We start from the raw sequence: 15,106 nt of genomic DNA on the forward strand, positions 1-15,106 counted from the left end.
GCTGCCTGCCTGGGGGCTAGGGAGCTCCGTGTATCAGGCGTGTACCCTACACTGCCCACGTCTGACCCTGGGGCGGCGGGGAGCAGTAAGATAAGCCGCCTGACCAGCGGGGAGGCACTGAGGCACCCCAGGGGAAGAGTGTTTCCAGGGACCTGCCTCCATGATGGCCCCATAAATGACAATCGTGATGATAATGGAGAGAATGATGGTGGTGGTGCTGGTGATGGAGATCATGGTGATGGTGATGGTGGTGGTGATGGTGGTGATGGTTATAATGACAGTCATAGTAGTGATGGTAGTTATGATGGTGATAATGGTGCTGGTGATGCTGATGATGGTGGTGATGCTGGTCATGGTGATGGTGGGTAGTGATAATGGTGATGACATTGGTGATGGTGATGGTGGTGACAATAGTGATGATGGTGTTGGTGATGTTGATGGTAATGATGGTGATGAGGGTGATGATGATGGTGATGGTGATGGTGATGATGATGATAATGGTGGTGATGATGGTGATGATCATGATGGTGGTGATGGTGGTGGTGATGATGGTGATGAAGATCATGGTGGTGAAGATGATGGTAGTGATGACGATGATTGTGATGGTGATAGTGGTGATGATGGTGATGATCATGATGGTGGTGATGGTGGTAATGATGATGATGATAATGGTGATTATGATGGTGATGGAGGTGATGGTGATGGTGATGATGATAATGGTGGTGATGATGCTGATGATGATGGTAGTGGGGATGATGGTGATGATGCTGGTGATGGTGATGATGGTGATGAAGGTTGTGGTGGTGATGGTGATGTGTAATGATGGGAACGGCAATCATAATGGTGATGATGAATATGAGGGTAGTGGCTTCTGGTTATTGAGCAGTCACTCTGCGCAAAGAGATGTCTGTTAAATCGTCTGTTGTAGGACTCAGAGTGACCAGTGGCAAAGCCCACAGGTGAATATTTTCAGCTCTGTGGGCCATACAGTCTCTGGTAGTGACTCACGGCCACTGTGGTAGCATGAAAGACCCTAGATGACACCTAAGCAAGCACAGCTGTGTCTGCTAGAATGTAATTCACCAGAACAGACCGTAGCTGCCCAGCCCTGCACTGGCCCGCCATCCGTTCCTGGGTCTCCTCTGATCTTGTGCTTCACACGGACCTGCTTGGCCGTTGGCCTGATTCCAGACTTCTCCCTCACCCACTGGGCTGTTGACCATATGAAATCCACCCTCAGATGACAGAAACCTGCTATGACTGAGAGAGGAGCTCATGCATGTGATGGATTACTCACTCATTCAGACACTCATCAATTGTCATTATTATCAATAGGATAATTATGATTAAAAACGTTTTTATTAGTAATATATAATTGTAATATACTTGCTAAATGTGAAATACCATATTAATTATAATTGCAGTTACATCATAAATTATGGTAACAAATATTAGTAAAAATGATTAATCTGGGAAACCAGAGTCTTTAGGGTCATGGCAGGGTTGTAGTCTCAGCCCAAGGATTTCCAGCTGGAGATTTTGAGTGAGTTAACCAGAGTCTCAGTTTCCTCTTCTGTAAAATGGAGATGATGGTCCCTGCCCGGCCTCCCCTTCAGGACTGCCGTGAACAGAGGATGGAAGGGCCTGTAAGTCCTTGGCCCCGTGTTTGGCCCCCGCCCAAGGGCTCCACTAAAGGTAGCAGTAGTTATTACAAGGCACGTTTGTTGAGTGCCTAAGTGATGGTATGAGTGAAGGGAGGCCTGTTGAGGAGTTTGCCCCAACCCTGATGTGGCTCTGCTCATGTCTCCCCTCCTGGACAGGTGAACCTGTACTCGGACCCGCCCCAGCCCAGCCACAGCATCCACACAGGGACGGTGCCCTAGGGGACCAAGGTCTTGTCCTTCACCATCCCACAACCTCACTCTGTGCTGCAGTGGTCGGGCCCTGCCGAAGCCCCACAGACCCCTGGGGCCTCAGGTGAGCGTGGGAGATGCAGTGGGGCTGGAGGGCCTTCTGCCTGAGATTCTGCTCAGGGGGCACTTGATTCCCCTTGGGGTGACACTGGCTTCAGGCCAGGCCAGGGAGGGAGGCAAGACCCTTCTCTGGGACCTTTGACTTGAAGAGGTCAGACGCAGATGTGGAAAGTGTCTTCCCTAGAGCCAGAGCAGCCTGGGGAAAGCTCTGCTGTGCACTTGGCATTGGGTGACCTTGGACCCCCTGCTGCACAGAGAGCCCTGTCACTGGGGGCCGGGCTCTGTGCCAAGGCTTCCTCAGCCCACGCAGCCCCTGCTGACTGGCCCCCCTCAACCCCCACCTGAGCGGTCAGGGGGCAGCGACGCTCCATCCAGCTGGACCTGGAAGACCTGGAGGAGCTCAACACGGCGCTCACAGAAGCCATGCAGGCCGCCGAGGGAATCTGCTCCACCACCAAGCACATGAGCCGCTCCCTCTCTGCCAACATGCGCCAGACCCAAAGCCTATGGGGGTCCTGCCTCTTCTGATTTCTGGAGACCCAGAACTGGCTGGCGGGGGCAGGCTGGTGGGCGGGCTGCTGCTGCCCCCCGGGCAGGGGATCAGCTGGAGTCACTGCTGAAGGCCCCACAGCCCCCTCCTGAGAGGTGTCCTTCTAGCTCAGGCCTTGCCTGCTGGGTGTCTCTGCTGTTCAAGGGGTGTTGGCCCGGCGGTCTGGAAAGGGAGCTTTCTAGGGGTCCGGCCCCTATAGAAAGTGCTGGGACTGAGGTCACCTTCTGCCCAGAAGTGATCTGTGGGGTCTCCTGGTCCTGCACCATCCACCTCTGGCTAATAATACGTATCTATTTTCATCATGGGGGCAAATAAAGAAGAATGAATTTTGATCTTTTTTAAAAAGAAGAAAAGAAAAAATTCCCAAAGCTGCCCACATCTGTGGTGTGTGTCCTCGACGTGTGGTTTCTTGACTCAAGTTTGTGAGGTATAAGGCTCGAAGATAAGCCGAGCCTTTCCTGCGGGGATCCGTTGAGTGCCCATTTCCACACTCTGCCTGCCTTCCTATGGGGGTTTCTCCAACCTTCCCCCACAGCCTCAGTCAGGACCTTGGGCGTTTTGACTAGAGGCTGCCAGGCCAAGCCCCTCCTTACTGAGGTCAGAGCTGGTAGGAGATGCACAGCACATTGGTGTCTGCCAAAGCAGGAGCCTGGACTCTCTTTCCAGTGCTCTGCCTAGTAGCAGACAGCCACACCAGCCACCCTTTCCTGAGTACCCAGTAGACACCGATCCTTGAGCTTAGTATTCGGCATGGCAGGCTCACACAGGGCACATGCCAGCCCCCCGGACCCCTGCCATGTGCCCCCTTCCTGGACGAGATACTGAGGTCCCAGAGGCTTGCCTGCACCGTCTCTCAACGTCTGACTCCGAAGTCGGTTTTCTCGGGTACTGCACTTCCTTCCTACGCTGCCAGAGCTTCTCGCCGACCCGCCGACCCCAGCTGCATCCTCCCTTCATTTTTTCTCCAGCCCCCCAACCCCAACCAGTCATTGTGGCTGACCACCACACTCGCTGCTCCCTACCCACCAAGGCCTGTTTCTATTTCACTTTTCAGTGGGTCCTTCTCAGTGGAGTTGAAAATGGCAATTAGCTGAGAAGAGAAGATTTCTGGTAGGTTCTGAGCCTCCGGGTCCCCCGACCTGGGTGCCAAGAGGCTTTGCAGGGAGATGAAGGTGGGAAGGGGGAGCCGAGGGTGTGGCAGTAGGGATCCAGGGCAGCGTCCCCCGCCGAGGTGTCCCAGGCATAGCGTGGCTCCTGCTTTGACCAAAGGATGTGGCAGGTGTGGGTCTGTGCGTCCACGCTATTGGGAGGGCGATTGCCGAGAAGCCAAGGGAACGGGTGTCAGGTGCCACAGTTATGGTCCCGTCCCTCTAGATAGCTTGGGCCACTCATGCACAGAATTGTATGAAAAATGTGGCCCCAGCTTTTCTGCCGCCCCCCACCCAGGTGGTGCATCTTCCCACCCGTGCCACTAACTCACAGGGCTTTTGGGCATGTGAGGAAGCCGACCTTCCTTGCTGGACTCCCAGTGTCGGGGGCTCTGTTTTCTTTGTGCCTCCAAGTGGGCTTGCCTCCAACGTGGCCCCATCTCCAGGGCTCCGAACGTATTTGTAAGATGGTTGATTTTTAGGGACCAACCTCTCCACTAGGTGTATCCTTGTGGGCATCAGATGGGCACCCCAAGGACACTCTGGAGACACTCTTGGCCCCGAGGCCACTGCCCCTTCCTGTCCTGCCCCTGCCCAGGCGCCCTCCTCTTGCCAGGATGCTCACAGCAGCCTGTGCCAGAGTCTGCGTCCAGCCGGCTCCCTCCCAATTCGCCTCCCCAGATGGCCACGGTGAGGTCTGATGGGCGGTCCCGCACGCCTGGTACCACCTGCTGCAGTCCTCCACCCGACGCCCCACCCTCATTTACCTGAACTCCTACCGGGGCGCTCTGCCTCTGTTTGCCAAACATCCTCCCAGATCCTTGGCTTGCAGCTGGAAGAGCAGGTGTGCAAACCTCCAAATCTTTCTAGGCAGGTTCAGATTCCCCTTCCAGGAAGCCTTCCCAGACTTCATTGCAGAAGGAACCTCCCCATGCTGGGTTCCCACAACATTCTGTTCCCGTCATCCCCCCAGTCATGCTGGATAGGACAGCGGGGGCTCTTCCCACCAAGGGCTGGGCCTTATGCCCTGATCAGCGAGGGCTCAGCTCAGGGAGGGTTTCAACACCTATGAATGAATGAATGAATGACAACATGAGCAAACGAGCCCCTGCCTCCTGTTTCAAAGGCAGAAGCTTTATTAATGCACCTGAGACAAAAACATCATGTACAAAAGGGGTGGGCCTAGGGCTGAGGATGGGCCCCACGGTCCCCAGGGTCCTAGTCCAACGCTGTGTGTTCCTCCTTTTCCTTCTGCCTTTCTTCCTTGTGCTGCTTCTCCAGCGGCCCACACAGATCCTGGAAGACAGTGAGAGGGGAGCCTGGTGACGCGAGGGGCTCTTGTGAGGGCAAGGGTGGATGAGCTCCGGACTGTGGCGCCAGCTCAGGGACCCTGGGCGAGGCACGGTCCAGCTCTGAGCCTCAGCTTCTTGCACTCCAGAGAGGCTTTACAAAGCGCTGCTGTGTACTGAGGATTCGCCAAGCCCCTGGGCTGATCTGGATTCCTGAGCACATGATATAACCGAGGTTCAGGGGGCCTTGCGGCCTGTCTGCGGTCCCCCAGCCAGTGGATGGGGAAGGCAGGCTGCACACCAGAGCCAGTTGGTGCTGTGTGCCCAGGCCTTTCCTGCAGCTGCCAGGAGTGGGGACTGGAGGAGCTTTAGGATGCTGGTGGGCAGGAGAGATGGCCTCAGGTGGCCAACGGAGACCTTTTTACTTTGATGATAATAAAAGTATATCATGCCTATCTGAAAAAGTATAGCCCACTCAGCAGCTCTGTGATTTTAGAGATTGCCTTATAGGACACGACCAAGGAAAGCCTCTGACGTATCTGATGTCTGGGCCGTGGCCGGCAGGTGTAAGCGATAATCACCCTTGTGTGTTTCCCTGTCAAATTCCCACTGCCACCCTATTCCCACTGTTCCTCCTCCCTTCCTGTCCTCCCTGTTTCCCAGGGACTTTCCCTCCTGGGCCCTCAACTTTTGGGCCTCTGGGGAGCTCAGCTGTCCCTGCAGGGAGGCAGGTGCTTAAAAGTAGGACATCCTGCCTCACTATGCAGCCTTGGCCGGCTGGTCTCCCTATCCAGGCCTCTGGGGCTGCCCCCAGGCAGGATGGCTCCGATGGCGGGCATAGCCTAGTCTGCACTGCGTTCACCTTTTTCGCATCAGTGTAATTGATCTCCGACCTCTGCATGCCTAAGCACGTGATGGCTTCATGGAAAACTCTCATTTGTTCCTCAGTCACTTCTGCCTTGTCAGCTGCAGGAGGGAACAAGGGGGCTGGGTGAGCATGCCGGGGGCCTCGCTGGGGCTCAGGGGAGGGCGGGGGTTCTGGGGGCCCAGCCACAGGGACAGGTGGTCTGCTGGGTGAGGTCGGGTTGGGGTGGACATTGGAACGGTGCTTACCATAGAAGGACAGTCCCTTGTTCTGCTCATCCTTCAGGGAGAAGCCAAGCATGAAGATCTTAGGATCCTTAGTGAGCAGGAGATCGGCAAACACTTCTTTGCCAGACTCTGGAGAAGAAAACTTCTGGGTGAGACCACATAGCACAATGGGTCTGACCATGAGTGTTCCCGTGGCCCCCCCAGGGGTCAGTGAAGGCTGGGAGTTCACCTGGGCCAACGACCTTCACTCCCTCTGTGTGCCGGGCCTTGCAAAGAGTTGTGGAATCGTAGGAGCCTCGTGCTGACTGTGGCTGTCAGGGCCTTTCTCCCCATTTTCCAGATGAGAAAAGTGAGGCACAGACAGGAGCCTCAGGGCTGCCCAGGGCTGTTGGTTTAATACCACCAGCATTTGTATGCTCCTACTATGTGCCCTCTCTGGGGCGATGGTGGGGACAGGAGTGGGGTCACTCCCTGCCTGACACAGACTGCCACCCTCAGGTCCCAAAGGGGAAAGAGTAGTGGAGAGAGGCAGGCCTGCAGCCAGCCCTCAGTTTGAATTCTAGTTCTAATTACAGGCTGTGTGACTTCAGGGAAACAACTGACCTCTCTGTTTCTCTGTTTCCTCAGCTGATCGCTGTCAGGTCCTCCTAAGATTGTGAGTCTCAGGTGGGTTAATCCTAGTAAAATTACTTCAAACAGTGCCTGGCACATAGAGCTCAAATCTGGGGACGGTTATTACTTGTTACTGCAGTGTGGAGACCCTGGGACATCAGAAATGTAGGAGGAAGGCCTGACCTGGGTTCTTTGTGGCTTCGCCCCAGCACTGACCCTATTGTCTGGTCCATCCACAGGTCCCCATGACACACCCCAGTCCTCCCGCCTGAGCGCTGGTCCTCACCGTGTTTGGACAGGGTCCCATTTTCCCTCTGGACCTTCAGATAGCTGGAGTTATAGATGCACTTGTTCCCACTACAGCCAGACAGAAGAAGGGTGAAAAAGAGGAGGATCATTGAGAAGAAGTGGACAAGCACCGGTCGCTATCATCGAGGGCAAGAGTTGGGCCGACTAGTCCGCCCTCCTCATCCACGGATGAAAAGGCTGAGGTCAGGAGGAAGGAGGGACTTGCTCGAGGTTTCCCAGCAGCTAGGAACAGAAGCTGGGGCTGGGGGCAAGCTGGTATGTGGGGGTCTTACATGGTTAGGTACTCTCCGAGCAGTATTGTGTCGTCCGTATGGTTGGGAGTGAAATAGAAGAAGGCCGCATGGATTGTTCTCGCTGACTGGTTGAACTCCGGGTTGCGGAAGGCCGAGGAGAGATAAAACCACTTGCCAGAGATCTGGGGAGAAGCCAAGATCTGATGACAAAGGCTGGGAGCCGAATGCCCCTGCCTGCCAGCCAGCCAGGTACAAAGATGTCCCCCTCCTTTTTACACGCAGGGAGACTGGGGCCCCAGGCGAGGAGGGCACACGCAGGAGCTCACTCTGAGGGTCAGGAACCTCCCCAGACACTGGGTGGCCCTCCGGGCCCAGGACAGGATGTCCCCTCTGAGGGAACTTGCCATGAGGCTTCTGAGTTAGGAAGCAGAAGAATGCGTCCAGAGCCTGGTCAGAAGGTCACCCCAGGACCCAGGAGAGAAGAGGGCAGAAGCAGGCAGTAGCAGGCAGAATCAGACGGGGGGGTGGGGGGGGCGGCGTCCACAAACCAGCGGGAGAAGGGGAGCCCAGGGAAGGAGGCAGCTGCCCCTGTTGCTCGGGGGCCGAGGGACGCACCTGGTCCAGGGTGGCATTGGTGATGGGCGCTGCTGTGAGGTTGGCACACACTGGGCTCTGGGCATGCAGCAGAGGAAGGAGGCTCAGGGCAGCAAGGGCCCAGGACAGCGCCATGCCTAGATGGAGAGACACCTGGAGTCAGGCAGAGCTGCTGGTGGGAGGGGACAGTGATTTTATAATGAGCTGTGGGAGGAGCCCTGGAGCCCCCCTGGTGACACAGTCCTTGAGCTCTTGTGAAATGCTTTGCACAAATCCTCCCCTCCCTCCCCCAAAGCCCACTGTAGCTAAAGCCTCCAAACCTTGGTCTAATTCAGAACCCTGACCTGAAGGGTTACAGGGGCCCCAAGGTCAGGCTGTTCAAAGCCAAGCTGAGTGTGGGCTGGAGTGGTATCATGAAACGTGTGTAGATTTCAGTAGAGGGACCTCTAAGCAAGCTAAGAGGTTTTTTCCTTTTGTTTTGTTTTGTTTGTTTTAAGATTTTATTTATTTATTTGATACAGAGAGAGAGATCACAAGTAGGCAGAGAGGCAGGCAGAGAGAGAGGAGGAAGTAGGCTCCCCACCAAGCAGAGAGCCCGATGTGGGTCTCGATCTCAGGACCCTGAGATCATGACCTGAGCCCAAAGAAGATTCTTTACTGACTTTACCCAATTTGTGTCTCCCTGAGCATCCAGAGTGAAAGCCAGACATAATGCTGAAAGTGATTTAGACAGTTCCCAGACTAGGTGGCATGGGGGTGGGTGATGGGGAGAGGCTCTGGAGTAGGGGTAAGGAAAACCATGGATTCCATTCCAGCAGAGTGTGGTGACAACCATGGGGGAACAAAAGTCCATTGGGGGAGGGTGGTGCCAACCAACACTCGGAGGCAGGGATCCTTCTACAAGGAGGAGGTGTCCAAGTTACACGTCTATTTCCAGTAAATGTGGTGTTACCTGAACTAGCTCCCAACATCTAAAACAAGAAATGATGCACGTGTGGTCTCCACCCCCTGCCATGGAACAGGAAGGTGGCCTCTGTCGTCACCAGGAGGTCCCCAGGCCCCGACAGTGCCCAGCACCCCAGATGTGCGCATCCACAGTCCATGAGTGTTTCTGCCTGACCGGGTCAGATCTTTAGCCCTATGAACGAATACTTCCCCAAAGCCTTCTTATGTTATGTTACAGTTTTGTATCCCTGTTCATTTCATATATTTTGAGTCATTTCCCATGTTTCCGTGTAGTCAGTGGTTATAATTTTAATGGATGCACACCCCTGTCGTGCTCTTCCTAGGTTCCCCGTACTTAATGGTGCCCTCTCTTTATATCCGTAGCATTTTATTTTTTTCCAGCTTTATAGAGAGAGAATTGCCTCTAGCATTTCGTATGGTGATGTTCACCATTCCTCGCGGTGAATGCCACGAGTCAGAAAGCGACCAAATCCCTTTCTACCATGCCCTACCATTCAAGAGAGAGAAAAACATGTCACGGACAAGACTATGATGTTATTCTGCTATTCGAAATAGCCAAAAACCAGAAACAGTTCAAATGCCAGTCGTCAGGAAAATGGAAAGACAGATTGTAACAGTTTCATAGAGGGAATACTATGTAGCAATCAAAAGGAACCAACTACTGGCATATAAGACAACAGCCGTGAATCTCCAAAACATTCTGCTGAACAAAAAAAGCCAGACTCATCAAGCACATACTGTTTGGTTCCAGGTACAGAATGTTCTCAAACCCCCCAAACTGATCTAGAATGGCAGAAATCAGACCGGTGGTTGCCTCGGGCAAGGAGGGCAGTCTGAGGGCCAGAGGTTGGAAGAGCACTTTCTGAGGTCCGTGGCCGTATGCCCCATTTCCACCGCAGGGGTGGTTACGAGCATAATGCACATTTGTGAAAACTCGCTGAACCCTGAACCTAAAATGTGTGCGTTTTATTGTATGCCAATTACACCTCAATTAAGCTGATTAAAAAAAAAAAACCTCTCTCCCCAAAGAGAGATGACAAAACACATGACAAATCAAAAACACGAACATTGTCTAATGTGGTGCCAATTTGGTGACACAGAGGAGTCCCCTCCTCCACATCCTTGTCAGAAGTGGGATTTCCTCTTTTCTTTGCTCTTTTTTTTTTTTTTTTTGCCAGCTCACTTGGTGTTTTGGATGGGCATTGCCCTAATTTGAGTCTTGAGAAAAGGAGCGGAGTTCGTCAGCGGGGAAGAGTGGAGGGCAGAGAACGTGGGGCGTGCGGAGGACCTGGGTCCGAGTGGCCGGCAGTGGGATGGCGTGGGAGTGACGGGACCCATGCTGGAGAGGTTGGCGGGAACCGAGCCTGCAGGGCACAGGAGCCGGGCTGGGGAGTCTGCCCTGGACCCCGCAGGAATCAGGAGAAATGGGAAGGTTTTAAGCGAGGTGGGAGACGAGTAGTCGATTTGCTCTTTAGAAAGTTCCCTCTGGGGGCGCCTGGGTGGCTCAGTGGGTTAAGCCGCTGCCTTCGGTTCAGGTCATGATCTCGGGGTCCTGGGATTGAGTCCCGCATCGGGCTCTCTGCTCAGCAAGGAGCCTACTTCCCTCTCTCTCTCTCTCTCTGCATACCTCTCTGCCTACTTGTGATCTCTGTCAAATAAATAAATAAAATCTTAAAAAAAAAAAAAGAAAAAGAAAGTTCCCTCTGGGCGGGGAAGATTGGGGGGTCAGGGTAGGGAGCCAGGTGCCGTCCCAGCGGTCCCGGTGTGAGATGATGCGACTGGGGCGGACTGGAGACCCTGCTTCTCTCAGCGGGGAGCTGACTGTTACAGGGAGAGCGCCCCCGTTACCCTGGGCCATGGGGCTTCTGCTCAGAGCTTTAGAGGATGTCCCGTACCACACACGCACACACACATGAACACACACACACATCCATGCACACACGTGCACACACTCATACACACATCCATGCACATGTCCATGCACACACACAAAGTTTATTAAGTAACAGAGAAGCCTGCCTGTCACTGGGGATCTGGTGCCCGGTACTGGCACGAGAGTGACCCACAGCCCTAAACCTCCTTCTTCACAACCGACGCTGGTCAGGCCCCAGGCCAACAACTCTTCCCTCTTGTGCCCTGTCCTTGAATCACACTCCGTGGCCCTGTGTGTGCTGAGTAGCGTAGAGAGAAATGAATGCTTTCTCTCGCAGCAAGTAAATGGAGCCCCATTCAGAAGGAAGGAGGGGTCCTCGCTGTCACTCAGGTACCCCTGGAGGTCTCTGTCTCCTCCCAAGAGGCTCTCCAAGTAGCTCCTTCAAGTGCACCCAGCACCACCCCCGCCCGATGCAGTACCATTTTCTCCATCTTCCTACAACCTCAGGGATGCCATAGTACCTCTGTGGGACGAGCATCTGGACACCCCTCCCTGCCCGCCCCTCCAACTGGCCCAGGCCCAATGCCAAGAGAAGTTTGGCAGGAAATATGATGAAAACGTATCACACCCAACAGAGCTCCTGCTCACAGTAAGTGTGCAAGACCCCGTAGCTGCGATTATTTGGAAAGGTGCTACGTATTGGGTTGAACTACAGGAAACTGCTTCTTCATAGAGCGGTTGAATACCATTCCATGTGAGACGATTCACCCTGCTATTACAGAACAATAGCTCGAACTGTGGTAGCAAGCAGGGAAGGGCTTAGCACCCCCATTGTGCAGAGGGAGAAACTGAGGCCCAGAGTGAAGGAATGACTCACCAAGACCATGTCCCGGTCAGGAAGCAGGGACTGGAATCCACCTGCCAGCCTCTCCCCTTCTTGCTTGCCCTCCGTCCTTTTCCCAGCACGGGGCAGCTGGTCATTGGTGGAAAGTGACTGTCCACGGCGGTGGCTTGATTCATTGTGGACAGAGCAAACACAGGATGGCCCCACTGGGAAGTCTACTCTGGCTGTTTCCTGACACTCAGTTGTGCAACAGGAGACTGGGACCATAGCACCTGCCAGGGCAGGGTGGGGGATGGGCAGGGTGGGGAGCTGGCCTTCCCCAGATTCAGGTCACCCTAGGAGGAAAGGGGTGCTATGGGAAAGCCCCCACAGGTGGGTCTGAGCAGATGGCAGAGAAGAATATTAAAGTCCAGCTTTGTTCTCATCAGATGCTGGGTCCGAAGGAGGGGGAGGCAATGGGGGCCAGGCCGTGCTGGGCCATTGTCCCTCGCTTTGGAGTAGGTTTTTGTGCCACAACCAGGACGTGAAGAGCAGCTTAAGCAGGGAGAGGCTGCCTGCCTGGGGGCTAGGGAGCTCCGTGTATCAGGCGTGTACCCTACACTGCCCACGTCTGACCCTGGGGCGGCGGGGAGCAGTAAGATAAGCCGCCTGACCAGCGGGGAGGCACTGAGGCACCCCAGGGGAAGAGTGTTTCCAGGGACCTGCCTCCATGATGGCCCCATAAATGACAATCGTGATGATAATGGAGAGAATGATGGTGGTGGTGCTGGTGATGGAGATCATGGTGATGGTGATGGTGGTGGTGATGGTGGTGATGGTTATAATGACAGTCATAGTAGTGATGGTAGTTATGATGGTGATAATGGTGCTGGTGATGCTGATGATGGTGGTGATGCTGGTCATGGTGATGGTGGGTAGTGATAATGGTGATGACATTGGTGATGGTGATGGTGGTGACAATAGTGATGATGGTGTTGGTGATGTTGATGGTAATGATGGTGATGAGGGTGATGATGATGGTGATGGTGATGGTGATGATGATGATAATGGTGATGATGATGGTGATGATCATGATGGTGGTGATGGTGGTGGTGATGATGGTGATGAAGATCATGGTGGTGAAGATGATGGTAGTGATGACGATGATTGTGATGGTGATAGTGGTGATGATGGTGATGATCATGATGGTGGTGATGGTGGTAATGATGATGATGATAATGGTGATTATGATGGTGATGGTGGTGATGGTGATGGTGATGATGATAATGGTGGTGATGATGCTGATGATGATGGTAGTGGGGATGATGGTGATGATGCTGGTGATGGTGATGATGGTGATGAAGGTTGTGGTGGTGATGGTGATGTGTAATGATGGGAACGGCAATCATAATGGTGATGATGAATATAAGGGTAGTGGCTTCTGGTTATTGAGCAGTCACTCTGCGCAAAGAGATGTCTGTTAAATCGCCTGTTGTAGGACTCAGAGTGACCAGTGGCAAAGCCCACAGGTGAATATTTTCAGCTCTGTGGGCCATATAGTCTCTGGTAGTGACTCACGGCCACTGTGGTAGCATGAAAGACCCTAGATGACACCTAAGCAAGCACAGCTGTGTCTGCTAGAATGTAATTCACCAAAACAGACCGTAGCTGCCCAGCCCTGCACTGGCCCGCCATCCGTTCCTGGGTCTCCTCTGATCTTGTGCTTCACACGGACCTGCTTGGCCGTTGGCCTGATTCCAGACTTCTCCCTCACCCACTGGGCTGTTGACCATATGAAATCCACCCTCAGATGACAGAAACATGCTATGACTGAGAGAGGAGCTCGTGCATGTGATGGATTACTCACTCATTCAGACACTCATCAATTGTCATTATTATCAATAGGATAATTATGATTAAAAACGTTTTTATTAGTAATATATAATTGTAATATACTTGCTAAATGTGAAATACCATATTAATTATAATTGCAGTTACATCATAAATTATGGTAACAAATATTAGTAAAAATGATTAATCTGGGAAACCAGAGTCTTTAGGGTCATGGCAGGGTTGTAGTCTCAGCCCAAGGATTTCCAGCTGGAGATTTTGAGTGAGTTAACCAGAGTCTCAGTTTCCTCTTCTGTAAAATGGAGATGATGGTCCCTGCCCGGCCTCCCCTTCAGGACTGCCGTGAACAGAGGATGGAAGGGCCTGTAAGTCCTTGGCCCCGTGTTTGGCCCCCGCCCAAGGGCTCCACTAAAGGTAGCAGTAGTTATTACAAGGCACGTTTGTTGAGTGCCTAAGTGATGGTATGAGTGAAGGGAGGCCTGTTGAGGAGTTTGCCCCAACCCTGATGTGGCTCTGCTCATGTCTCCCCTCCTGGACAGGTGAACCTGTACTCGGACCCGCCCCAGCCCAGCCACAGCATCCACACAGGGACGGTGCCCCAGGGGACCAAGGTCTTGTCCTTCACCATCCCACAACCTCACTCTGTGCTGCAGTGGTCGGGCCCTGCCGAAGCCCCACAGACCCCTGGGGCCTCAGGTGAGCGTGGGAGATGCAGTGGGGCTGGAGGGCCTTCTGCCTGAGATTCTGCTCAGGGGGCACTTGATTCCCCTTGGGGTGACACTGGCTTCAGGCCAGGCCAGGGAGGGAGGCAAGACCCTTCTCTGGGACCTTTGACTTGAAGAGGTCAGACGCAGATGTGGAAAGTGTCTTCCCTAGAGCCAGAGCAGCCTGGGGAAAGCTCTGCTGTGCACTTGGCATTGGGTGACCTTGGACCCCCTGCTGCACAGAGAGCCCTGTCACTGGGGGCCAGGCTCTGTGCCAAGGCTTCCTCAGCCCACGCAGCCCCTGCTGACTGGCCCCCCTCAACCCCCACCTGAGCGGTCAGGGGGCAGCGACGCTCCATCCAGCTGGACCTGGAAGACCTGGAGGAGCTCAACACGGTGCTCACAGAAGCCATGCAGGCCGCCGAGGGCATCTGCTCCACCACCAAGCACATGAGCCGCTCCCTCTCTGCCAACATGCGCCAGACCGAAGCCTATGGGGGTCCTGCCTCTTCTGATTTCTGGAGACCCAGAACTGGCTGGCGGGGGCAGGCTGGTGGGCGGGCTGCTGCTGCCCCCCGGGCAGGGGATCAGCTGGAGTCACTGCTGAAGGCCCCACAGCCCCCTCCTGAGAGGTGTCCTTCTAGCTCAGGCCTTGCCTGCTGGGTGTCTCTGCTGTTCAAGGGGTGTTGGCCCGGCGGTCTGGAAAGGGAGCTTTCTAGGGGTCCGGCCCCTATAGAAAGTGCTGGGACTGAGGTCACCTTCTGCCCAGAAGTGATCTGTGGGGTCTCCTGGTCCTGCACCATCCACCTCTGGCTAATAATACGTATCTATTTTCATCATGGGGGCAAATAAAGAAGAATGAATTTTGATCTTTTTTAAAAAGAAGAAAAGAAAAAATTCCCAAAGCTGCCCACATCTGTGGTGTGTGTCCTCGACGTGTGGTTTCTTGACTCAAGTTTGTGAGGTATAAGGCTCGAAGATAAGCCGAGCCTTTCCTGCGGGGATCCGTTGAGTGCCCATTTCCACACTCTGCCTGCCTTCCTATGGGGGTTTCTCCAACCTTCCCCCACAGCCTCAGTCAGGACCTTG

At 54.0% G+C, this 15,106-nt stretch overlaps 1 protein-coding gene across 2 annotated transcripts; it reads right to left on the bottom strand.

Moving 5' to 3' along the window:
- Positions 1–4,764: 4,764 nt before the first annotated feature.
- Positions 4,765–11,640, bottom strand: LOC122916861 (alpha-1-acid glycoprotein-like). Of its 2 annotated transcripts, XM_044264252.1 has the most exons (7): positions 11,517–11,640; positions 7,822–7,937; positions 7,246–7,388; positions 6,951–7,021; positions 6,074–6,181; positions 5,823–5,926; positions 4,765–4,967 (listed from the first exon to the last, which is right to left on the bottom strand). In XM_044264252.1, exons 2-7 carry the CDS (start codon positions 7,933–7,935, stop codon positions 4,890–4,892), a joined length of 618 nt encoding a protein of 205 aa, XP_044120187.1. In that variant the 5' UTR covers positions 7,936–7,937; positions 11,517–11,640; the 3' UTR covers positions 4,765–4,889. The 2 variants fall into 2 exon arrangements, with proteins under 2 accessions (XP_044120187.1, XP_044120186.1); XM_044264251.1 differs by lacking the exon at positions 11,517–11,640 and having other exon boundaries at positions 7,822–7,961.
- Between the last annotated feature and the right edge of the window lie 3,466 nt (positions 11,641–15,106).

Source organism: Neovison vison, chromosome 9, assembly GCF_020171115.1.
Source record: "Neovison vison isolate M4711 chromosome 9, ASM_NN_V1, whole genome shotgun sequence".
In the NCBI taxonomy this organism is placed as follows: domain Eukaryota; kingdom Metazoa; phylum Chordata; class Mammalia; order Carnivora; family Mustelidae; genus Neogale; species Neogale vison.

Excerpts from the sequence above, each read along its gene's own strand:
- LOC122916861 (XM_044264252.1), bottom strand. The coding sequence starts at position 7,935 with ATGGCGCTGTCCTGGGCCCTTGCTGCCCTGAGCCTCCTTCCTCTGCTG. Across the intron at positions 7,389-7,821 it reads CCAATGCCACCCTGGACCAG|ATCTCTGGCAAGTGGTTTTA; the intron begins GTGCGTCCCTCG and ends GCTTCTCCCCAG. Across the intron at positions 5,927-6,073 it reads CAAGGGACTGTCCTTCTATG|CTGACAAGGCAGAAGTGACT; the intron begins GTAAGCACCGTT and ends TCCCTCCTGCAG.